Here is a 23,298-nt window from a genome sequence, read left to right as displayed (position 1 = left end):
CTGGGCACGGGGCCCTCGCCTTTACTCGAGGGTGGCCTCCCTCTGGCACTCCCCTTGCTCCCTTTCTCCTGGAATCTGGCCCGAAAGCCCGCAGATCTCGCTCCCTGGACCCCTGTCCCCCTCCAGCTCTGGCAGGCTTCTCTGCTCCTTTGTGGCAGGGTTCCTGGAATGCTGGGTCCACGCGGGCAGCCCCCCACTTTAGTCTCTCTTGGTCGCACTCCCACATGCCCCGGAAACAGCTCGAAGATTCCCCCTCTGCCTCCTGGACGCTTCACTGGCAGGTGGCCTCGGGGACCCCTGGCCCTCCTCCCCAGGTGTGCTGAGGACACCCCCTGGTCCATGCCAGCTGGACCTCACCCTCAACTCCAGGCCCGGGATATTCTTACCCCTGCCCCCAGTCTGCTTTGGTCGGCTCCCCTTCATCACTGCAGCTTCATCTTTCCAGGTGTACAGGCCAAAATCTTTGGGGTCACCCTTGACTCCCCTCTTTGTCTCACCACCCACATCCAGTCCACCCGGAAATCTCCCTAGAGCTCTACCTTCAAAACATATCCAGAATCCACCCACTTCTCCCCCCTCCTCGGCCTCCACCTGGTCCCACCTCATCATGGCCCACCTGGACCAGCATGGCTTCCCCCGTGGTCCTTGACTCCCACCCTCGCTCCTGACAGTCTGTCCACCCTGTAGTGGCCACAGGGCACCAGTGAGCACCTGCACCAGGTCCAGTCCCTCCTCTGCCCATAAGCCTGCAAGGCTCCCACCTCCCTGGGGGTAAAAGCCCATGTTCTCCCCGTGGCCCACTGGGACCTGCACGACCTGCCCCATCCCCTCCCTGCCCTCCCCTCCTCCCTCTCTCCCCCTTGCTCACTCTGCTCCAGACACATGGACCTTCTAGCTGTTCCTCCAACATGCCAGGCCCGGCCCTGCCCCAGGGTCTTTGCACGGGCTATGCCCTCTTCCTGGAAAGCCCCTCCCCCAGATGCCTGCTTAGCTTCCTCATTCCCTTCCTTAGAACTGCTCAAATCCCACCTTTCCCATAGGACTATGTGAACCACCCCTTGTCCCAGCCCCCTACCCTGTTCTACTTCCCCGCCATAGCACTTTTTACCTTGTATCAAGATACTTACTGATTTCCTGTTGTCTGTCTATCTGCATCTAGAATGCTACAGCCACCAGGGTGGGGATCTTTGCTTTGTTCAGGAGCCCACCCTCCTGTTGGCAGTGGAGGAGAGACATTGAGAGACCCCTGGGGTGAGGGGTCTCAAGCCCATATGTCTGCAGGGCCAGGTGGCTGAGGTAGGGAGAGAGGTGGGCTGGAAGAGGGGGGAGGTGACCTGCGCAGACTACCACCTGCTCACAGGAGGATCCTTGGTAATTGCCAGCTGGTGGACAGGCTGGGAATTGTAGTTGTATGTGACATCTCCCTACATTTTAAAAATGGGCAACAGGCAAATTTACATCATTTGAAAAACTAGTACTGAAACAAAACTGGTACTCAGATACACATACACACATGTTCACAACAGCACAATTCACAATAGACAAAAGGCGGAAACGATCCGAATGTCCATCATCTGATGAATGGATAAAATACGATTTAGGGCAGGGCCTTGGTATACAGTAGGTGCTCAATATTTGATGGACAAATGAGTGAATTGGAACAGGTCTCCTCTGGTAGACCTGGGGATTAGACTGCTGACAAGAGTCCAGGTGGGAGAAATGAAGCACTTATTGCCAGTCAACCAGGCCGGAGTTGAGTTTCAGAGCCTGAACTGGGTAACTCAGCTGAGGGTTCCCAGGTGCAGGTGAGATGCGCCCGCAGGACTCGAATCGACCCGCAGAGGGCGCTTTAGGGAGACAAGCTAATAAAACGCAAATTGAATGCAAATGAGCCACAGCCGGGCCGTGTGGGGCGTTTTTTTTTTTTGATCAGGCACGCCTTGGACAGCCCAGGTGCCGCAGGGGCCTGGGGCTGAAGATGGTGCTTCTGCCGCCACAGAGGCCCGGGCGGCGGCGGCGGCAAGACACCGGGAGGCCGCAGGCAGGGCAGCCCGCGCCCCCCATCACTCCCCCCGCAGCCACCTGTCCCAGGCCACGGGTCCGCGACACGCCTCGGTCCCGCGGGAGCAGGCGTTTCTGATCAGGCGCACTTCGGGCAGCCGCTCCCGGGGTCCCTTGCGGCGGCGTCCCGGGGGCCTCCGGGGACCTCGGAGCAAGATGGCGGCGGCGGCGGGGTCCGTGAGGCGCGGGCGGCGGCGACCGCGGCGCCAGTGAGGGGGCCCGGGGGCCCGGGCGGCTCCGGGCCGGGGCCCCGCCGCGGGACGGACCATGCTACGCTCCACCGGCTTCTTCCGGACCATCGACTGCCCCTATTGGGCCGGGGCGCCTGGGGGACCCTGCCGGCGGCCCTACTGCCACTTCCGGCACCGCGGGGCCCGGGGCCCGGGCGCACCTGGCGAAGGCGGAGCGGCGCCCCCCGCAGCAGGTAATGTCTATGTGCCCGCCCCGGGCTGCGTTCCCTGGCGCGGGCCTGGACCCCAGCGCCCGGGCTTCCATGGTTTCCTGATCCCCGCTCAGCCCTCTCCCTGCATGGTCGCGGGCTTCGTCCCCCCAAGCCGGGACCACCCACCCCGGGGCCCAGTGCCAGTCGCGGGACCTCTGTGAGCCACCGTTTCCATAAGTGTAAAACGTAAACAATGGGAGGACCTGCCCTCCTAGAGGTGTCGCGAGGGTGGAGCGCGCGGGGCTCGGGAAACGAGCGCGGCCGACACTGGTCTGCAGGCTCGGGACTCCTGCCCGAGGAACCGTTCCCGCCGCCTCCCCGGCCCGGGGTGTTGGTTGCAGCCGTTGTTTATTTCCGCGCTTCCTCCCCCGCCGCGCCTCTGCTCGTGGCCGCTCCTGTTTACTACAGCGGAGTCGAGAGGGTCTTGTTTGGCGGCCGCCGACTGTGTGTCGAGCCCTGTGTGTCACGCCAGGGTTAGGGAGTGAGTCAAACCCGGTTGACTGTGTGTGTGTTTTGGGGTCGGGGGCAGGCTTCCGAGAGAACGCTCAGAGACTGCGCATCCCATCAGCGTGGTGATTATCAATGTCATGGCAGAGTTCGGTGAGAGCTGTCATGGGGCAGGCAGTGCTTCTCGTAGGAAGTGTGGGCCTTGAGCCGAGACGTGAAGAACGGGGGCAAAAAGAGGGACATCACAAGGAAAGGCCCGCCGGGAGGATCGAGTGTGGTGTCATTCTTTCCGAGGGGAATTCAGGCTCCCGCTGTGGCCCCTGTCCTCTGGGACTGGCTCCCCCTTTCCATCAGGGCCTAGATTTCCCCCATAAGGCACTGGACGTCATCTCAGAGCTTTCTTACTTGAAGAGAGGAGCGTCATTGCTAGGATGAAACCATAGGGTTGTTTTCCCAGTTTGCCAGAAAAAAAAGAAAAAAGGTAGAATTTTTTCAAATTTCTACTGTAAATTTGCTCAGACCACTGGCTCCTGTGGCCCAGTGTTTGCAGCCGGGCAGATGCCAGCGTTCAAGGTCGGGCTCCACACCTGCGTTGGGCGCCGGCCTGGCTCTCAGGAACCTTCCCTCGAGGAGGGAAGACAGCCGTGCACACAGGTGCCTGAGCTTCAGGTCTGGGAGAGGGGAAGGGGGTGAGTGGGAGGCCTCTCGGTGGTCACCCTATCACAGTGCAGTTTCTCACTCCATCTGTTGAGTTATTGGCGCAGTGTGTGGCGTTCTGTAAAGAGCCCCTAGTGTCTAGGCTCCTCACCGTCGGGACAGATCGGGCGGGCCGGCTCCCTCAGACGCCGGGACTGACTCTTGTGCAGGCCCACAGGTGGCCTTCCAGCCGTCTGCGCTCTGGGGCGCCGACTTCTCTTCCCGTGCCTTCCTTGTGCCAAGTCAGTCTCTTGATTGCTTCCTACACCACAAATGGCCAATTTCCCAAAGGATCGTTTTTGAGAATCCATTCGGTGACGTAGCCCTGTCTGCTTCACTTTCCCGCAGGAAAAAGTGCAGCTGCCTACCCCTGACCCCAGTGTGTCTGCATTTTCCTTTTGCAGGTGAGAATAAGCAGCCCTCTTCCCATCACGGAGGGCGGGGCCTGGGGGGTCGGCTCTGGTTACCTTCTGGTCGAGGGTTGCCTCGCCCTGCAGAGAGGCAGGGGCAGATCCCAGCTTGGCCTCTTTCTCGCTGTGGGGCCTCTCTGACACTCTCTTTCCTCCTCTGTGGTGTGCTCATGGGCCAGCGGGAGTGTGTGCCTAAACCTACCCCACCGCTTCAGCTCCCTTTGCTCCAGATTTTGATAAACCCACTTCCCATCGGGCTTGGAGAGACTGCAAAAATCCAGGCTTTGGCTGGGTCCACTTTTGACCAGATAGGCACGGCCCAAGCACAGGTGCTTTGGCAAGGGTGGGCTGCGCAGGGATGCTGAGGTGCTGGGTGATGGCCACCTGCAGGCAGGATGTGGGGGTCCCTGTGTGGCCCAGCACCTCTGGCCTTGGGTTGATGGCCTCCTGAGGGCTGGGCGGGCATCCCGTTCTTCCCGGCCCTCAAATCTGCCCTCCAGAGCTCCAGGGTCCCCACCTTGGCACTCAGCTGGGGGATGCCCAGTTACCGCCACGCACCCTCAGGGGTGCTCTTTAATCAGTGGTAGGGACGATTGTCCCTATTTTACAGACAAGGAGACAGGCCCAGAGAGGGGAAGCCACGCACCTGTGTACACATGGCTGGTAAGTGGGTGACACGGGGTTGATCTGGACTGTCAGGCCCTTGCCCCTCACCACCGGCGGCCGATTCCTGCTGCCTGGCACCTGTGGGACCTGGGCACCTGGGTACCCATTACGTGTGGGCTCAGTGCTGTGCCCTGATGCTGGGAGGTAACAGTGAGATCTGGGAAAGGCGGTATAGCAGGGCCTGAGCACTGAAACCTTCCAAGGATGGGCCAGAAGGAGGCTGGAAGGCGGGGGTGGCCCCAGCTGGGTGGCAGTGGCAGCTCCCTGGGCAGCCCCCTCCCCCGGGTCTCAGATTTGGGCCTCGGCAGCGGCCCCTTGTGGTCTGGAATCCTGAGAGCAAGCCCTGCTTCTCCAGGGAAGGTAGCAGCCAGCAGTCAGGCAGGGAAGGGAGGGTGCAGCCAGAGAAACAAGTGCTTCCAGCAGAGGGTGGGTTTTGTTTGATTTTCTCCGTGAGCTGACTTGGGACAGGAGGGGACAGCAGCCCCTGCCGTATCACTGCCCCGGGCCGCTGGCCACGCTGCCCCTTAGCTGCCTTCCCCGTGGGCTGGGTGCCAGCAGCTTTCCCACTGTTCTGATGACAGTGCTTTCCTCGGTTTGACACTTTCTCTTCCAGAGTGAACTGCCGTGTGCACTTCCCTCCCTCCCCTTCCTGGGAGAGAACTGATACTGAGAAAACCCAGCAGAGAGCAGTATCGCCTTTGTGTCTGGAGGCCCAGCCAGGGTACTTGAGGCCCCGGGAGGGATTTTCTTAGCTGGCTGTCAGGTGTGGTCTTTGGTCAGGCCAGCCAGGGCCTCTCACTTCGTCGGGGGGTCGGGGGGAGCTATGAAGAAGAGCAGAAACTGGGGACATGGGGGGTTATCCTCTGGGGCCCGTCCTGGGCACTTTGGGGTGTGGAGCAGCCTCCCTGGCCACAGCCCCTCGATGCCAGCAGCCCCCCAGTCACGACATGCGCAGATGTCAGATGTCCCCAGACGTGGCCCAGTGTCCCCTGGGGGGGGCGGGATCACCCTGGGTGAGACTCCCTGGTTGTAGGCTGCTTCTTGCTGAGGCCACTTTTTTTTTTTTTAAAGTCTCCTCCCTGCCCCTCCCAGGGAGCTGTGTGCCCAGGTGCAGCTCCAGCCCCAGGGAGCCCGGGCCACCAGGCTCAGAGGACAGAAGCTTGTGGCCTCCCAGAGGAGGGGCCTTCAGTGCCATCCTGTGGGTGGTTCTCTTGTTCTATTGTTCTTGACTTTTCTGTAAAGAGGGAGTGGAGGAGAGGTGCTGTTGGATTTTCAGAGCAGAGTTCGTCTCTTACACCAGGATGAGAAGAATCTAGGTTCTGTTGGTGGTTCAGCCCCACCCAGATGCAGCCCTTGTCTTCGGGGGCAGTGTCCCAGCCAGCGGCAGCCTGGACACGTTGTCTCTCCATTCAGAGCACTTTTTTTTCTGGACTCGGAGAAACGTTCATTTTAAAACCACTGGAGAATGCCGCAAAGTCAAAGGAAAGATGTTTCGTACGTTGTCCCAAGTCCTGCATCTGCCAGCTTGTTGTGTGTCCTCCCAGCCTCAGAAACAAAAGGCTCTGTGTCTCTTTCCTGTACTTGTGACCCTGCCTCACTGGTGAAGTTGCATTCTTTTGCCAAGGCTCCAGAGACCCCAGTGAGGTGAGAGGCCATCCCCAGGCCTGCGGCCCCTCTTCAAGCACTTGGGGAGCTTTAAAAACCTGCCTTCTTGCCCAGATCCAGGCTTGGGACATTTGAATAAGGGTACATCTGCCGCTAAAGCTGTTTTTGGGATTTTAGGATTTTTTGCTTAGTGTCAGTCAGTAAAGCAGTGTCTTTCACCGTGGACAGCCCTGATCCCACGGGGGACACAGGGCGATAACAGGGACATCTGTGGTTGTCGTGACTTGGGGGTGCGCCTGGCAACGAGGGGGCGGGGCCAGGGGTGCCGCTCAGTGCCCTCCGGCGCCCAGGATGGCCCCCTTCCCCTACACGCACAGACTTACCCAGCCCCAGACGTCAGCGGTGCCGAGTGCCACGGAGGAGCCTGAGCAGTATCCCAGCAGCTGGCCCTTTGTGTATTTGAGAATAGGACGGGAGAGCTGGCCACGCCTGCAGGGAGCGAAGAGCCCCGAGAATCGTCACCGCCCCAGCTCCTCCGGCTCTGGAGGTGAGGCAGGGCGGCCCAGGCGCCCAGGTTGGGGTGGACAGGGACCGCACCCAGCTGGGAGAGCTCAGAGGACCACGTGGGTGCCCGAGTGTACCCCCACCCCCAGAGCATCCTCCAGAGAAGACGTGCAGGCGCCACGGCTGGCTTTCAGCCCTGCAGGTGGAGTAGGGCCTCAGATGAAGGCCTTTTGGCTCCACCTTCCATTGTGCGAAGAGCCTGGCGTCAGTTACCTCTTCTGCAAAACGGGGTCACAACGCAGACCCTCTACACACAGTGCGCCTCTCTCGTCTCGCTCAGCTGTGCTGCGCAATGCTCCTGCTTTGCCGTCCTCCTCCACTCCCATTCTGCCCTCAGAATCCCCCGCACAGGATCATTTCCAGTGACGAGCGAGTGCTGGGTGCATAGGAATTTGGTTTATTATCATTTAAGCTGTCCAAGTGCGGAAGGTGGATTTCTGCTGGTCTGATCTGACTCAAGGCAAAACCTGGAACGCTAAAGAGGAAAAGCGCAGGAGGGTCACGGGAGCTGGGAGGTGGTCAGGGCAGATCCAGCAGGAGCCCCACAGGGTCATCTCCTGGTCCCCTGTCCTCCTTGGTGGTGGCAGGTCCTCAGGCTCCTGCAGTAGCCAGTCTGCCCTTTGAAGAAGCAGGCACATGTGCCAGCTGTTTTAGGGTGCTGGGTCCGTGGCTTCCTCTGAGCACTGAGGCTTTCTGTGAAGGGCCATGCGGAGCACCCTGCCCCCGAGGGCTGTGCGGGTGGCAGGCAGTGTTGAAAGCCCAGGAACGTTTCTGGGGGAACTGCCCTCCTGCCTGCTGCTGTAGTTGCTGGGGGGAGCAGGATGGGTGGCTGACGGACCTGGGTGCTCTGGGGGCTGGGACTTGGCCATCTCACAAGCTGTGGCCTCAGCCTGGGCATGCACGCGGGCACGGCACAGCCTCTGTGTCGTCCATAAAATCAGGAGCTGACTCTGGGGCCCTCCAAGGGCTCTCTGGGTCTGTCTGAATTCAGTACTTATCTGGGGACCAGGCTGTGGGGATTCTGCAAGGGAAGGAGGGGTGTCCAGCAGCACAGATATAGGGCCAGAGTCCAGGAGAGCGAGCCGTTGGCACCTGAGGTTGCAGGGAGTCGGGCAAGTGTCCCCAAGCAAGCAGTTACCGAGCTGGGCTTTGAAGGATGAATAGAAGTTTGCCTAGTGGCTGGAAGTGGAATGTCCTCCCTTCTTTCGCTGCCTTTGAGGCTTCTGCCACCTGGGTAGCTTCCTGGGGCAGGGGTGGTCTAGTTGCTCTTCTTTGACTCATCCTTGTGTCCTGCTTACCTCTCGTGTGGCGGGACGGTGTCTCTCTTCTCCTGGTCCCCCTGCCCACCCCCTTGTGTTGTGGTCGTCCCCTGTGTTGGAGGAGTCCCAGCTGATGTCTAATCAGGGCACAAGTGGGCGGGGGGGTGGGACCACTGTGTGCTTATCGTCTTTGGAGGTGCAACGGGGAGGAGGGGTGGGGTGATGGGGAGTCTTTCAGGACCCGGGAAGGATCGCGCCGCGCTGGGTCTTCTGGTCTGGGGGCGGGGAGCCAGGGTTTGGGGTTAGGCGGATCCCTCACCCGCTGCCCTAGACCCAGCCTCCTCTTTCCTCTGTGACGGGGGCTGATGCGGGCAGGGCGAACGTCGGGATTAAAGGGGAAGGCCTCGGAGCTGGCTGGGTGGGGGTCACGTGTCTCCCAGTGGGGTCTTCACGCTCCTATGTCTGCTCGTTTTCGCTTGTCGTTAATTTTACGTGCAGCTAGAGCTTGTGGGCCGGGCGTCTGCACAGTTATGGAATGGTGCGGAGTGTTTTCTGGAATGGAGGGACGTGGTGGGAGCAGAGAGGAGCAGGGGGAAGGCTTGGAGGGGTTGGAGGTGGCCACCACCCCACGTTGTCCTTCGACCTGCCGTGGGCTCCGCGTGATCCGTTCCCTGAGCGCTGTGGCCCCGGGTGTTTGCTCTTCCCGCCGTGGAGGTGGGGCAGCTGGCCTGGGCCCTGACATGCCGGATGCCTGCTCAGAGCTGGTGATCAGAGCCGGTCAGGACTGGGTCACTGGGAGAGCGTCCAGCAGCACCAGAGCTGGGAGGGGGAGCTAGCACACACAGAACTGGGCACAGGGATGGCTGAAGAAGGCTCGGACCCATGAGCTGGCTGGGAGCCTTCCCAAGGGGCGTCCTTCAAGCGGCAGCCCACCTGGGCAGACCCTTGGCCTTGTGGGTGTCCCTCGAGCGGCAGTAGCCGACCCCTTCCTTGCCCTGGGCCAGGGGCAGGAACATCTCCTGAGAGTGTAACCCCAGTAGCCAGGCCTTCAAGGTGCTTTTCCAGTCATCCTGAGGTTCGCCCCCTTTCCGAAAAACAGCCCAATTAATCTTGTTTACCAAAGGCATGCTTCCCTGGTGCAAGCCCCGAAGGAGCTCCCATTGGCTTCCAGCCAGGTTAACTCCCCAGTAACGAGGAGGCGCTTCTGAGGCGCTCCCACGGCCATTCCTGACCTCTTGAGGGTCACCTGTCGAGTCACTTGTAAAACAGTTTCTCGGGGAGCTTCTCCAGTTCCTACCGGTCCCTGAGGCAGGGTAGGGTGGGGGGGCTAGGTAGCATCACAGATATCTTCTCCATTCGCTCGCCTCCCCCCCACGAGCCTCCAGTAGCCTTGGGGGGGGCTCAGGGCTGCTGCTCCAGGGGCCAAGCTCTGGGCCCCATGCGCTAGCTTCTGAGCTACAGGGGGCTGCCGCCGAGCCCCTGGCAGCTGTGTCCTTGACGCGTCTAGACCTGTCTGGAGCTCCTCGGGCTGGTGATTTGGCCTTATGGTACCTTGGGGACACTGAGGCTCTGGAGGGGAGGGTGTTGACCTAGACGGGCTCACGTCCACCTCGGGCTGTTTCTTTTGCTTTTTGGTGTAGCCTGATGGGGTGTGAGCAGGCAGCCTCCCCTGGGACTGAAAACACCCCACGCTGACAGAGCTCCTGGACGCTCAGATCTAAGGGGCTGGGTCCCAGGTCACCTCCTTCCTCTCCTTGCTTCCAAAGCACAGACTTGTTTGTGGGGGGATTCCTTTCAAAATACGAAGTGCAGGGGTTTGAACTCTGCCCTTACTTGGGAAGGGCTAGAGGCACTCCTGGGTGATTTGCATGTTGTCTGTGGCCCTTTGTGACCTGTTCCAGAGCAGGTAAGGGGTGGGGAAGGACCCCCATCCATTCGATCCCCACCCTGCCCTGCCCACCTCTCCTGGGGGAGGGGCATTCCCACCAGCTGGGCCCTTGCTCCTGTCCCCCACCTAGGGGAGCCGGCTTGGGTGGGAGCCATCTTGGCCTCAGGAGGGAGGTTGGGAGTGAGGTGGGTTGGGCTGGAGGCCCCCTGAGACCGGCAAGACCCGACCCACCCCTCACTTGACATGCCCTGTAAGTGCCCCCCGGCTTGCGTCCTGGGCCCTACGGCGTGTGGGGGCACTGGCTCTTCTGTTCATCCGGGCGGGTGGTGGGCTAGGGGTGGGTCTGCTTTAGTGCCTTCGGACCTGTTGAGGGTTAGGGTGGGCTGGGAAGAGGGCCCTGGATCTCGCTGTTGGGGTTTCTAGCCTTCCCTCTCGATGGTGCCTTCATCTTGAACCTTGTGTGGGGCAGAGGGCCCAGTGGCTGTGTGTCCTGACCTGTCCCCCACTCCGCCCTTCACCCTGGCATCCTCAGCTGGGAGGTGGGGGCATGAAGTGACTGCTCCCCGGCACCCCAGTCCCGCTGCCCCCTGCGGCCTCTGCATCTTGGTTTTACCTCCCCGTCTATAACCCGCAGCCTGGGCGTGTCCTCGGTGTTCTGAAGCACAGGTGTACACGCGTCCTTTCTCCTTTCTAAGCATCGTTTGAAAAATAGGTTCCAAGGTACAAGCCAGACAACAGGCCTGCAATGGGCTCCGCCCCACGTTGGGCCCCCAGGCGGCCCAGGCCCAGCCACTGGCCCCGGCAGTGCCGGGTTCTCTGGTGCTTCCTCAGTCAGTGATGCGTGCGTTTCCCGGGGCTTCTGCAGCAAACCCCACTCACCAGTGCCTTAAAACAACACAGGGCTTTTTTTCCCTGGTGGTTCCGGAGGTCAGAGGTCCAAAGTGGGTCTCCCTGGGCTACAGTCCAGGTGTGGGCACAGCTGGTCCTATCTGGAGGTTCTGGGAGAATTGGCTGTTACTCTGCTAACCAGAGGGCACCAAATCGATCCACTTTTTTGTCAGAGGTTTTACAAATTATGTCTGACAGACGCTCTTAACAATGAATCGTCTTTTTTTTTTTTTTTTTTTTAATTTATTTTTATTTACTTATTTTTGGCTGTGTTGGGTCTTCGTTTCTGTGCGAGGGCTTTCTCTCTAGTTGTGGCAAGCGGGGGCCACTCTTCATCGCGGTGCGCGGGCCTCTCACCATCGCGGCCTCTCTTGTTGCGGAGCACAGGCTCCAGACGCGCAGGCTCAGTAGTTGTGGCTCACGGGCCTAGTTGCTCCACGGCATGTGGGATCTTCCCAGACCAGGACTCGAACCCGTGTCCCCTGCACTAGCAGGCAGACTCCCAACCACTGCGCCACCAGGGAAGCCCCAATGAATCGTCTTTACGTTCTGGAATATTTGAACACGGTACGTTATTCCTTTCTCGGAACGTTGGGCTTTATTTGCTTACATCTTACTGAGAATTTCCGCACCTCTGTCCCAAGTGAGTCTCCCGTGAGCTCCGTGTCAACGTGGGTGGTATTGGGGTTGGACTGGTCTCGTGGAATACACCCCGGAGCCAGGTAGCCCGCCAGCCGCTCCGCCACCCCTGTTCAGATGGACACAAACCTGTGTGTCCTGTGCCCGCCTTGCCGTCCACCCCACTTTGTGCTTCCCCAACATTGCCCATTGCCGGAACGTCTTTCACGCCGTGGCGCTGTTCCCTGGACGTCATCGTGCTTCGCTTCCCCCGTGAGATGTGCTGTGCTGTCCTTCGTCCACCGCACCCGCTGCCCCTTCCCAGTGGACGCTTCGGGGCTTTCTGTGTCCTCACTGGTACACACGCAGCCGGCGGAGTTCTCTGTGGGCGAGAGCGCGTGTGGGGGACAGAGCCTTAAAGGCGCTGTTGCCAGGCAGGGCCGTGTGCACCCGCCTGCCCACCTGCTGCTGTGGGCGGGCTGTGTCGCCCCGCCTCCTGCTCCCTCTCTCACCCCTGTTGCCCCCAGTCAGGCGTCTGTGCACCCTGCACTGTCTGCCCCGGCTGGGTGTCCGGCCTCCCCGGCTGCAGGGAGCAGCGTGGTGTGGCTTCAGTGTGGGCTGGGCCCTGGGGGAGCCACCCTCTCGCCCAGCTCCCCAGGCCTCACCATCCCCTGTCCCAGGCGGTGAAGCCCCCGGGCTCTTGTGGCCTCCTCTGGGGCCTGGTCTCTGTGCCCTCACCCCACTTGGCAGCCTCTTCGGGGCAGGACCTGCAGGGAGGGGCCCTCTGGAAACCCTGACTTGCTGCTGGAGCCTTGGCGGGGGTCGGCCGGAGGCCTGGCCCCCGGTGGGTTCTGGAGGCTGGTACTCTGCTCTTCCTTGCTGGCCCCTGGGGTCGCGGCCCGGGACGAGGCAGTGACCGGTCCCCGGCTCGTCGGGCCTGCTGCGGTAGCCGCCTGGTCAATGCTGTTTTCTCCCTCTCCGTTTCAGGGCTCGGTTACGACCCGTACAACCCCGAGCTGCCCAAGCCCCCCGCCCAGAGGGAGAATGGAGCCCTGGGCAGAGGTGCCGAGCCCCGCTCAGACATCCTGGAGCTGGAGCTGGTCAACCAGGCCATCGAGGCCGTGCGCTCTGAGGTGGAGCTGGAGCAGAGGCGCTACCGGGAGCTCCTGGAGACGGCCCGGGAGCACGGCTCGGCCGAGGCCCCCGCCCTGGCGCCCCACGGCCCCACTGCTGGCCTGGATGGGGACGCCTTCCCTCTATCCTTCGAATACAACCCCAGCGGCCGAGGCCTGTTAAGCCCCGATGCCAGCTACCAGCCCACGCCTCTGGCCAGCCCCACCGAGCCTGGCACCAAGTACTCGCTGGCCTCTCTGGACCGGGGTCAGGGCCATGGTGGAGGGGCTGGCGGCACCCTGGAGTACGTCCCCAAGGCCGTGGGCCAGCCCCGGCGGTATGGCCGCCCCGTCTCCAGCGGCAAGTACGTGGTGGACAACTCCAAGCCATCTACAGACCTGGAGTACGACCCCCTGTCCAACTTCTCCGCCCGCCTGCTCAGCAGGGCCAGCAGCAAGGACGACAGGGCCCCCAAGCGGCCCCGGGGCTCCCGCGGCAGTGAGCCCTACACACCTGCACCCAAGAAGCCCTGTGACCCCTTCGGCGGCTGCGACGCCAGGTTCTCAGACTCGGACGATGACACCGCTGCCGCTCCGGGCGACAGGCCTGCCACCGCCAGCCCACCGAGAGCCCGAGCGGGCCCTGAGAGCAAGGCCCCGGGGAAGCTGGGCTCCAGGGAGGGCCCAGAGCCCGAGGAGGGCAGCCTTCGGGAGACCAAGGAGATGGCCGTGCAGTACGACGTGGGGGACCTCGGTCAGCCCGCCAAGGGCCCAGGCGGGCTGCCTCCTGCCAAGCCCAGCTCCCCGGGCAGGGCCTCGCAGGAGCGCAGCAGCCCCAAGGAGGGGAGACCCAAGAAGAAGAAAAGCGGGGGGCCGCCAGCCGCCGGCCGCAAGGATGGTGTCGGGAAGACAGGCAGGGGTCAGGGTGGAGAGCATGGGAGGCCAGCCGAGAAGCCCTGTGTGGACAGGAGGGGCCCGCAGGCCGGCAGCCCCCGGCACAGGGCAGAGCGGCCCCAAGGGACCAAGAAGAAGCCATCTTCAGCCACTCCGGTGGCCAGCTCAGGGAAAGGCCGGCCCGAGTGGCCGGGCCCACGGCCCAGCCCCGCACAGGGGGCTGCCCACCAGCTGCCAGACAGGACGGGCAGGAAGACCCCGTCAGGGAAGCTGGCAGAGCGGAAGGCCCGCTCGCTGGATGAGGGTGCCCCCCGGGGCGCCCCCAAGCTGCCGAGGCGGGCCCTGAGCCACGCCGAGCTCTTCGGGGATGAGAGCGAGGACGAGGACACGGGGCCCGAGGCGCCCGCCCCGCGGCCACCTGCCCTTCCCAGCCTCAGCTCCAGCTCCGATTCGGACTCAGACTCCAGCCTGGGCCTCTCTGGTGCGCAGGGGCCGCCCAAACGCCTCAAGGCCTCCCTGCCCCCCTCGGCCAGCCGGTCCTCCCCTCCCCCGCCCTCCTCCTCCTCCTCCTCCTCCTCCTCGGGGGCGGGCTCCGACGTGGACTACTCGGCCCTGGAGAAGGAGGTCGACTTTGACTCCGACCCCATGGAGGAGTGCCTGCGCATTTTCAACGAGTCCACCGCTGTCAAGACGGAGGACAAGGGCCGCCTGGCCCGGCAGGTGAGGGCGGGCTGGGCTCGGGCAGCCGGGCTCCTCCCCGGCTTCCCCAGTGACTGGAGTCCCAGCGCCCGGTGGAGACGGCTCGCTCAGCGTCGGCCTCTCAACTCGTTCAGAATTCAGGACCCCTCGCTGGCTGCCTGCTGCCCCCCTGCACCCCGTCCAGAAAGAGGACGCTGGCTTATGGCCCACCCGGCGGGGTTCCCACGGCAGCCTTCTGAGAGCATCCCGGCCAAGGGGTATCAGGCACCACCATCCCGCCTTCCCTGGCCCTCTCCCCTGAAGCCTTGCTTCTCCCCTGCCTCTCTTGCCTCTCCCCTCCTCCCTCCTTCCCCGGCTTCCCCCCCTCCCCGACCCCCCAAACTCAGCCAGCCTCCACCTTTCTGGTCTCCTGCTGCAGTGTCCCCACCTCGCCACCAGAGGGAGCTTGCTCTAAACAAAGCAGGCTGAGCCAGTCCGTGCAGAGAACTTGCCGCTTCTGAGGGATCCCAGGGTGGGACCCTGGCCCCGCCCCTTGCTCCCTCCCTTAGTGCCCCACCCTGTTCTTGGCCCGTTGCTTTTCCGATTTCTTCCCCTTCATTCCCTATTCTGAGCTCGTCCCTGTGCTGGCTGGGTGCGTGAGGAGCAAGAGGCAGGCATGAGCGTGGGCTGGGCCAAGTCTGCAGAACTCACCATCCACAGGGCCTGGGAGGGGGGCCCGGGGCTCAGGCAGCGCTAGGGGCCTTGGCTCCGGGGCGCCAAGTCTGTTTGCTCACCTGGGAGGCAGGGCAGGGCCTGCGCACCTCCCGGGGTGGAGGTGAGAACCCCAAATCGCATGTCTAGAAGCAGCAGCCCTCCCTCAGCACGGTACTGTCTTCCACCCGCTCCCCACCTCGGGCCTGGGAGTCAGACCCTCCGCGTGCTGCAGGCCAGGGTGAGAGGAGCCGCAGCCTCGGTGTGGGGGGGAGGGGGCCTCGCTGAGGGCCGGATGTGTGTCTCAGCCCCCCAAGGAGGAGAAGGCCGAGGAACAGGGGCGCTCGGGGCTGACCACTCTGTTTCCTGGGCAGAAGAGGAGGATCTCCCACCTCTCCAAGCAAGGCAAGGAGGTAAGGGAGGGCCCGCTTCTGGGTCCTGGGTAGAGGCTGGCGGGGGGGAGACGGGCCTCGCTCTCCCTTGCCCATGGGCGCCTCTGGCAGCCGTGGATCCAGCACTGCCCGTGTCCTGCAGAGAAATGCCTGGGACCCATGTCCAGTCATCAAGTTGCGCTTAGTGCGCAGAGTGGGGCACAGAGCAGGGGCAGCAAGGTGAGGGGCAGCCCTCCAGCAGGGTCACACTGCCCCATCCCAGTCCCAGTTCAGAGGTACGCTGTGTGATCTTGGGCAAGTGGTGTGACCTCTCTGAGCCTAGGTTTCCTCCCTTGTGGTCCAGAGACAGGATCAATTGTCAGTCACTATGGGGCTGCTCAGTGAGTTAGCACAGGGAAGCCTGGAGCAGAAGACAGGGCTCTTGGCTGAAGAACTGCAGGTGATCCAATGACCAGACCCCTGCCCCACCCTGATGGGGATTTTGGAAGTACAGTTCAGAGAAGATTGGATCAAGCAGGATCTAATCTAGAGGCTGGGCGTTCCCACCCACTCTGTGTCTATATAAGGGCTGAGAGCACAGTCTGGGCACTTAGAAGCCAGGACAGCAGGGCTGGGAAGGGACCTGGGATAGTGAAGCATCATGGTGAATTTGAGAGCCGAAGCACCAAGCTGGTTCCCTTCCAGGTATCTGCAAACTTGGGAGGAAGGTAGTTTGTTCCTTCCAGGGTATCAGCAAACTCAGAAGACCAGCTGGTTCCCTCCGGGACCCCTGCACGCTCAGGAGAAGGAGAGCTGGTTCCTTCCGGGACCCCTGCACACTCAGGAGGGGGAGAGCTGGTTCCCTCCGGGGCCCCTGCACACTCAGGAGGAGGAGAGCTGGTTCCCTCCGGGGCCCCTGCACACTCAGGAGAAGGCTTCTGAGGTGGCCTGCTCCATCCCAGCCCTGGAGCACCTGCCGCCCGTCCCGCAGTACTACCCCTCTACTGACACCCTGGGAGGCCTGCTCTGGGTACCTCTGACGTGCAGTCTGGACTTGAAATTTGTCACCCAGGCAGAGCCCACGAGCAGAGGCCCCGCGCTTCCTACCCGCCCCCCGACTGCGCAGGAGGTGTGCTACCGCCGGGCCCAGCAGGCACAGAGGGAGTCGGCCGGCCGGGCCGAGAAGCAGTCCTCCGTGCACATCTCAGCCCCCGGGGAGAAGAGGAGGATTGCCCACGCCCCCAACCCCCTCCTGGCTGCAGGTGGGTCCCAGGGTTCTGGTCTCGGGCGTGCTTCTTGTCCGGCAGGAGGATCCCAAGGCCGGGCTCCTTTTATGCCAGTAGTGGTGGCCTTGAGCAGGCCCTGGCTGCGTCTCGGTGATTATCTGTCAAAAGGGGATAAAAGTCTCCCGGCTGCTAGTGGGAGGCTGAGGCAGGCCTGGTGTGGTGCCCGGTGGCTCTGGGCCTCTGTGGGCTTTGGTGTTAGCAGTGGGGCGGGCCGTAGGGAGTCTGAGGGGTGTCTTCCTCCCTTCCCTGTCTGTCCACCAGCCCCAGAGGTCTGCCTGTGACTCCGCTCTGCCCCTGCTGCCTGCTCTGTGGGGGGCTCCCACCCAGGTGTGGCTTGCACCTGGTAAGGTGTTAATGGGGGGGTGGCCCTGGAGGCCTTCACCCTTGAGTCGAGCCAGCTGATCTGGAGTGGGAGTTGGGGGCTGGTTTTCCTCCCCCTCCCACCCTGAGGGCCACTTTCCCCCCACTTGGGCTTGTCTGAAAGCTGGGCTGCCCTTCAGCAGTCTGATGCATGGGGTGCTCAGTGGTGTGTCTGGGGCTGAGGACGTGGGATAGGAGCCGGGGCTCCGCAGCCACCTGGAGGCTCGTTCAGATGCAATCATTTGCCCCCTTAGGCCGGGGGGACCCCTTTGAGGAGCCAGCCCCGAGGAGACGGCTCTACGCGCTGGTCCTGCGGATACAGGCTTCCGCAGGCCTCCCTGGTTTCCCTGGGTGCTAGAGCCTCCTTTAGGAGAAGCTGGCCAGATCCCCATCCTTCCCCCTGCCCTAGGATGCTGGAGGGAGAGCTTGCAGCCAGGGGGCTTGTCAGCCAGGGGCTCTATCTCCGGCCTGGGCTTTAGCAGTGGTTTGGCCCTGGGGATGTGAACAGAGATCGCCCTAGGCTGTGGACCTGAGACGGACACTCTCAGAAGCCTACACCTGCTCTCAGGTTGTCTGGTCATCACCGGTGGCTTGGGACAGTCCTGCCACCGTTGTCACTGCACGCACTCGGGTGGGGTGGTGGCTCTCCCGAGCCCCAGGGGGACTCACCTGTCATCCAATGCCTCGTGCTCCAGATGACCGTAAAAGCGTTTCTTCCTCCGTCACTGAAAAGTGTGCATTCTTAGAGCCGAGGCCGGTCGGCAGCTGGCCTCCTTTGTGGCCCGAGAGGGTGGGCCTGGTGTGGGCCCCGCCGCTCTGTGTCTGTGCCTCGGTCTCCTCGCTGCTCCTGTCCTTCCTCGGGGCTGAGCCCTCCCGCCACCCCACCCACCCCCCGGCCCTTGGAAACAGCCCTGCTGGTGGTCACAGGAGATTGTCTGGTTTGTGACCTCATCAAAGGGAGAGACAGAACACAGAGGCCGCTGGGGGCAGGCTGGCCGGTCACAGTGAGCAGGCCCTCTGCCCAGGAGCCAGGGCCTTTCGTCCCTCACGCTTGAGCGCCTCGGGGTCGGGGCCGCAGCATGTGGCAGAGGCTCCCCACACACCCCCCCCCCCACTTGTGGGGCCACCCCAGCGGCGACCTTGTCTGAGCCGGCCTCCAAAGCCCCATTTTCGTCCCCTCCCCTCTCGATGGACTTGCCCAAAAGCCGATAGAGCCTAATGGCGTTCCAGAGCCCGCAGGCCAGACCCCGGCCCTTCCGCCTGTGCCCCGAGATGCACGTCCTGCTGACGCTGAACGGCCGCAGCTGCCTGGTGCTCTGCAGCTCAGTGATGGGTGTGCTCTCCTCCTGTACTCACGTCCCCTGTCCCCCTCCAGCCCCTACAGGTGCCAAGAGGACCCTCTCGGCCAGCAGCAGCCAGCCCCCCAATGGCCCCGAGCCGGGCAGCCAGCCCCTGAAGACGCGCACGTTGTCGGGCATGGCGTCCAAGACTACCGCCACCGTGGCCCCCAAGCGTGTGGCGCACAGCCCATCCTTACAGGTGAGCCCTCTGCTCGGCTTGCCTCTCCTGGCTCCCCCGTTGTTTCCATTTAACCCGCAGCCTTACTGCTTCGAGCAGTTTCAGTTTGCAGACCCTGAGCGGGGTGCAGGCGGGAGCGTGCCACGCTCTGCTGGTCTCTGTTCCCCTAGAGTTTAAAGAAGCCCGTTATCCCAAAAGAGTTCGGGGGCAAAGTCCCCACTGTCATCCGCCAGCGCTATCTCAACCTGTTCATTGAAGAGTGCCTCAAGTTTTGCTCTTCTAACCAGGAAGCCGTAGAGAAGGTGCGTGGGGCGGGGCTGCCGGGAGGCGGGGCTGGGCGGGGCTGAGCCGAGTGTCCTCCTGCAGGCGCTCAACGAGGAGAAGGTGGCCTACGACCGGAGCCCCAGCAAGAACATCTACCTGAACGTGGCCGTGAACACCCTCAAGAAGCTGCGCGGCCTGGGCCCTGGCACCGGGCCTGGTCTCAACAGTAAGTCGCCTCCGGAGGACCGGGGCCCAGCCCTCCCCACCCCCATGCCCGGGCCGCCCGCAGGTTGTCAGACAAAGGCTCTGCGCGCCCGGCCACCCGGTTGCCAGGCTCCTGTCAGGATGGCGCTGGCCCCGTGCCCTCAGCACAGCCTCCTCTCGCTGTTAACCGCCCTACTCAGCGAGCCGAGGGGCCGCCGCTAATGGAGGCCTCTTCAAAGCACAAGGCAGGGGGGCATTTCCTGACCCCTCTCGAAGGATGCATTAGCGCCCGTCCGCTCCGCCTGCCCTCCCGCTCGGCCCCGCTTCCCCGGCAGGCGGCTGCGCACAGCGCCCGAGGTGGCCATCAGAGCCTGTGTCGACTCCTTTCCCTTCTCCTCCAAGGGGGTGAAGACCCCCGGGGGGTCCAGGGGAGGTGGAGGGGCTTCCGGGCCGCCTGCTGCTCCCCAGAGAGTTCAGGTCACAGGAGGTCAGGCCGTCCCCTTCTGGAGGGGGGTGCAGGAGCACTTACGAGGGCTGAACCTCGTCTACCCTCCCCTCCCCTTCCAGAACCCAGTGGCCGGAGGGTGGTGTCCCATGAAGTGGTGCTGGGGGGCAAGTTGGCTGCCAAGACCAGCTTTTCGCTCAGCCGTCCCAGCAGCCCCCGCGTGGAGGATCTGAAAGGTGAGCCTGGCTCCTCCGGGTGCGGCCCCTGGAGGCTCTCCCACCCTCCCCGGCCCCTGGGTCCAGCCCCAGCCCGGCTGGGGGCTGACCCCTCTCCCCTGTCCCCAGGGGCCACCCTGTACAGCCGCCTCAAGGAGTACCTGCTCACCGAGGCCCAGCTCAAGGAGAACGGCTACCCCTTCCCGCACCCCGAGAAGCCAGGGGGCGCCGTCATCTTCACGGCCGAGGAGAAGAAGCCCAAGGACTGTGAGTACCTCCTGTGCTACCGCCCTGGGGGCGGAGGGGGCAGGGAACGCCCGCCCAGGCTGGCCTGACGCCTTGCCCTTCCTCCTGCCCCGTCCCCACCGCAGCCGCCTGCAGGGTCTGCTGCCGCTGCGGCGCCGAGTACCTCGTGTCCTCCTCCGGCCGCTGCGTGCGCGACGAGGAGTGTTACTACCACTGGGGGCGGCTCCGCCGGAACCGAGGTGAGACCCCCGCCGGGCCGCTGGGCTGGGCTGGCGCCAGCTCTGACCGTTTGTAACTTTTTTCCGTTGGTTGTTCTTCACGGGAAAAGTAATACAAAGGTCTTCCTGTGACAGTGTTCCCGGGCAGATAAAAGGAAGGCCTCCCACCCCATGGGGCCCCCACGCACCCTTTCCACGCCTGTCCCTGTGGAACTACGTGGGCGGTTCTGCCCCAGCGGGAACAAAGCGTTCGTCCTGTCCTTCCGCTGCTTGTTTCATTTTGTCGCCGATGTGGCCAAATTCCCTCTCCTGGGAACACAGGGGGTGGAGCTGCCGGCTGGCCGCCCACAGACCCATCTCTGGGTGGGCAGGCCTCCCTGGGGGCCGCGCCAGGCGTGTCCTCACTACCAAATGCGAAGGGCTCGCGCTAGGCCTGGGCGGGGGGGGCGGGTCTGCGAGCTGTCCTGCCCCTTACTGCCTGGTCGGGCCTGCGGCCCCTCCAGGGAAGGGCACTGGGAAGCCCCTGCTCCGCGCAGGCAAACCGGCGTTTGTAGTTCCTTGCGGGAGGCTTGGGCCCAGGGCATCAAGGAGGTCTGCTGACCACGTCTCCCTTGCAGTGGCCGGGGGCTGGGAGACTCAGTACACGTGCTGCTCGGCCGCCATCGGCTCCACCGGCTGTCAGGTCGCCAAGGTGGGTGTCCTGGGCCCTTCCTCGTCCTGGGAAGCCCCTCCCCCATTCTGGCCAGAGCCCTGACCGCTGAGCGTCCCTTTTCCCATCCTTGATCTACCTGCCTGGTCTGGGGGCTTTGGGAAGAGGAGGACAGTCTGTGAAAGCCACCAGCACAGCCCAGCCCCCTGAGCCCGGCCGTGACCTTCCTTCCCTCCTACCCTCAGCAACACGTGCAGGACGGCCGGAAGGAAAACCTCGAAGGGTTTGTGAAGACTTTTGAGAAAGAACTTTCAGGAGATGCACACCCAGGAGTCTACGCCCTCGACTGTGAAATGGTGAGTTGGCCCGGCTGCCCAGCGGGGCTGCCCCGGTCCCTCTACCCAGAGCCTCGGGCCAGCGCAGGTGCCAGGGTAAGAGCGTGTACAGCAGCCGGGCCCACCTGCCCGCTGAGCACACGTCACAGCCTTGCCCGCGCCCGCGGGCCTGGCACACACGGGCCACCTTGGTGCTCGGAGGCTGTGTGTGCCTCACGAGCACAGCTCTGGCTTTGGGAGGGTGCCTGGGTTCACGCCCCCTCCGACCAGCAGAGAAGCCCCAGAAGGCCTCTGGCCGGGTTTCTGTATCTGAGAGTGGGAGCTGAGCCTCCGCCCGCAGGGTTCGGGGACAGGGGTCGCCTAGGCGGGAGTGCTGGTGTGCGGGGCCGGGGAGGGCCACCAGGCGCTCTGTCTGAGGCCTGTTCTCTGGCCCTGCAGTCTTACACCACGTATGGCCTGGAGCTGACGCGCGTCACGGTGGTGGACACGGAGCTCCAGGTTGTGTATGACACCTTCGTCAGGCCGGACAATGAGATCGTCGACTATAACACTAGGTGTGCCCCTCCCACCCTGACCCCCGACCCCTTGACCAAGGAGCTGGGAGCCCTAACGGGACCCCCATTCCCCACCACGGCCCAGCCTTCCTGCCCGCAGCCCAGCCCCCGGGTTGGGGTCCCCGTGCCCTCCCCAGCTCCCTAAGGCCTCCATCCTCCCGCCCCAGGTTTTCAGGGGTGACCGAGGCCGACCTCACAGACACGAGCATCTCGCTGCGGGACGTCCAGGCCGTCTTGCTGAGCATGTTCAGTTCAGACACCATCCTCATCGGCCACAGCCTGGAGAGCGACCTGCTGGCCTTGAAGGTACCCGCCCACCTAGGCTTCGGCTCCCTGAGGGTCCTTGGGGGGGGTGGGGCCGTCCGGGGCCCGCTGCCCTTAGCCCAGGGCGGGAGCTGTGGGGTTGGTGACCAGGCACTCGGCGTCCTCCTCCCCCTTGTGCCACCCCAGCCCTCCTGGGGTCCCTGACCGCCCACCCGACCGCCCGACTGCCCGCAGGTTGTCCATAGCACCGTGGTGGACACGTCCGTGTTATTCCCGCATCGCCTGGGCCTCCCCTACAAGCGCTCCCTGCGGAATCTCATGGCCGACTACCTCAGACAGATCATCCAGGACAATGGTGAGTGCCGGGCCGTGGGGCCGTGGGTCGCGGGGGCCGCGGGCTCCCTGCCCTGACGCATCTGTCTGCCCCGCAGTGGACGGGCACAGCTCCAGTGAGGACGCCAGCGCCTGCATGCACCTGGTGATCTGGAAGATCCGCGAAGACGCCAAGACCAAGCGGTGACCGCCGCCTGCCCGCCGGCCCGCCCGCCTCTCCTGCTGCCCCGGCCCGTTCTCTACCCCAGGCCTCTTCCAAAACAGTGCAATAAATCTCGAGAGCTAACCCTGTCCACGTCGCCAAGACACAGAAAACCGAGAGAACGGGATGAGCCGGAGGCTGCAAGAGCCCAACGCCGAGACTGACCCTGGAGCCCTGAGCCCCCGCCGCACCCTGTCGCCCGTCCCTGCCTCTCTGCCCCAGACCTCTGTCCTCTGGAGACTGCTGCTGACTCGACGGGCGAGGCCGGGGCCCTCCCACCCGGCACCCCCAGCGGGCCCTGCTCGTGCCCCGGGCAGTGAGACCACCTGCCCCCGCTCCTGCTCCTGCTCCTTCTCGTGGGCAGGGGGCGGGCGGCCGGGCAGGCTTGTCGAGGGTTTGTTTGTGACAGGAGTTCTTTTTATTTTGTATTGTTATTTTTATTATTTGTAATTTAAACCTGATGACTTGCACAGTTGTCTTCCCCCACCCGGAGGAGCAAGACCCTGGTGCTGCCTTCCCTCCTGGGGGACGGGGGTAGGGCTGGGAGTGGAGCGCCGGCACCCCAGCAGCCGCCAGGACCTGGGAGTTCTGGGAACCAAGCCAGCCCCTCCATCAGCCCCCAGGGCCTTGCCTTCTGGATGCCCCAGGGCCCGTCGGCCTCTGGACACTGTCTTCCCGCCAGAGCCCCGCCCTCCTCCGGGGGCTGTCTGTAAAGGCCCGCAGCGCCCCAGTTCCTGCATCCCCTCTCCCCCACCCCCAGGCAGGGGCAGAATAAACGTTTGTATGGATTTTAGAGCTCATGGCATCTGGAGGTGTTCTTGGTGGCAGGTGTGGCTCTACACACACAGTGGAGGTCACCGTCACCCCTAACGGGGGGGGGAATCAGGAATGGGAC

The 23,298-nt window shown here is 63.4% G+C and overlaps 1 protein-coding gene across 4 annotated transcripts; it reads left to right on the top strand.

Moving 5' to 3' along the window:
- The first annotated feature begins 2,192 nt into the window (after positions 1–2,192).
- REXO1 (RNA exonuclease 1 homolog) lies at positions 2,193–23,196 on the top strand. Of its 4 annotated transcripts, XM_082381751.1 has the most exons (17): positions 6,106–6,366; positions 6,705–6,874; positions 12,532–14,270; positions 15,248–15,352; positions 16,383–16,572; positions 18,332–18,495; positions 18,645–18,776; positions 18,841–18,964; positions 19,510–19,623; positions 19,732–19,869; positions 19,974–20,087; positions 20,684–20,757; positions 20,961–21,071; positions 21,489–21,604; positions 21,772–21,910; positions 22,103–22,223; positions 22,300–23,196. In XM_082381751.1, the coding sequence occupies exons 1-17, from the start codon at positions 6,188–6,190 to the stop codon at positions 22,386–22,388; spliced, it is 3,819 nt and encodes a 1,272-aa protein (XP_082237877.1). In that variant the 5' UTR covers positions 6,106–6,187; the 3' UTR covers positions 22,389–23,196. The 4 variants fall into 4 exon arrangements, with proteins under 4 accessions (XP_082237879.1, XP_082237880.1, XP_082237878.1 ...); XM_082381753.1 differs by lacking the exons at positions 6,106–6,366; positions 6,705–6,874 and adding an exon at positions 2,193–2,485; XM_082381754.1 differs by lacking the exon at positions 22,300–23,196 and having other exon boundaries at positions 6,042–6,366; positions 22,055–22,178.
- The last annotated feature ends 102 nt before the right edge of the window (positions 23,197–23,298 follow it).

The sequence above is a fragment of the Balaenoptera borealis genome, assembly GCF_965194805.1.
Source record: "Balaenoptera borealis genome assembly, chromosome: 2".
Classification (NCBI taxonomy): Eukaryota; Metazoa; Chordata; class Mammalia; order Artiodactyla; family Balaenopteridae; genus Balaenoptera; species Balaenoptera borealis.
Note: the sequence above shows the minus strand (reverse complement) of the source record. Positions and strands in the feature narration are given on the sequence as shown.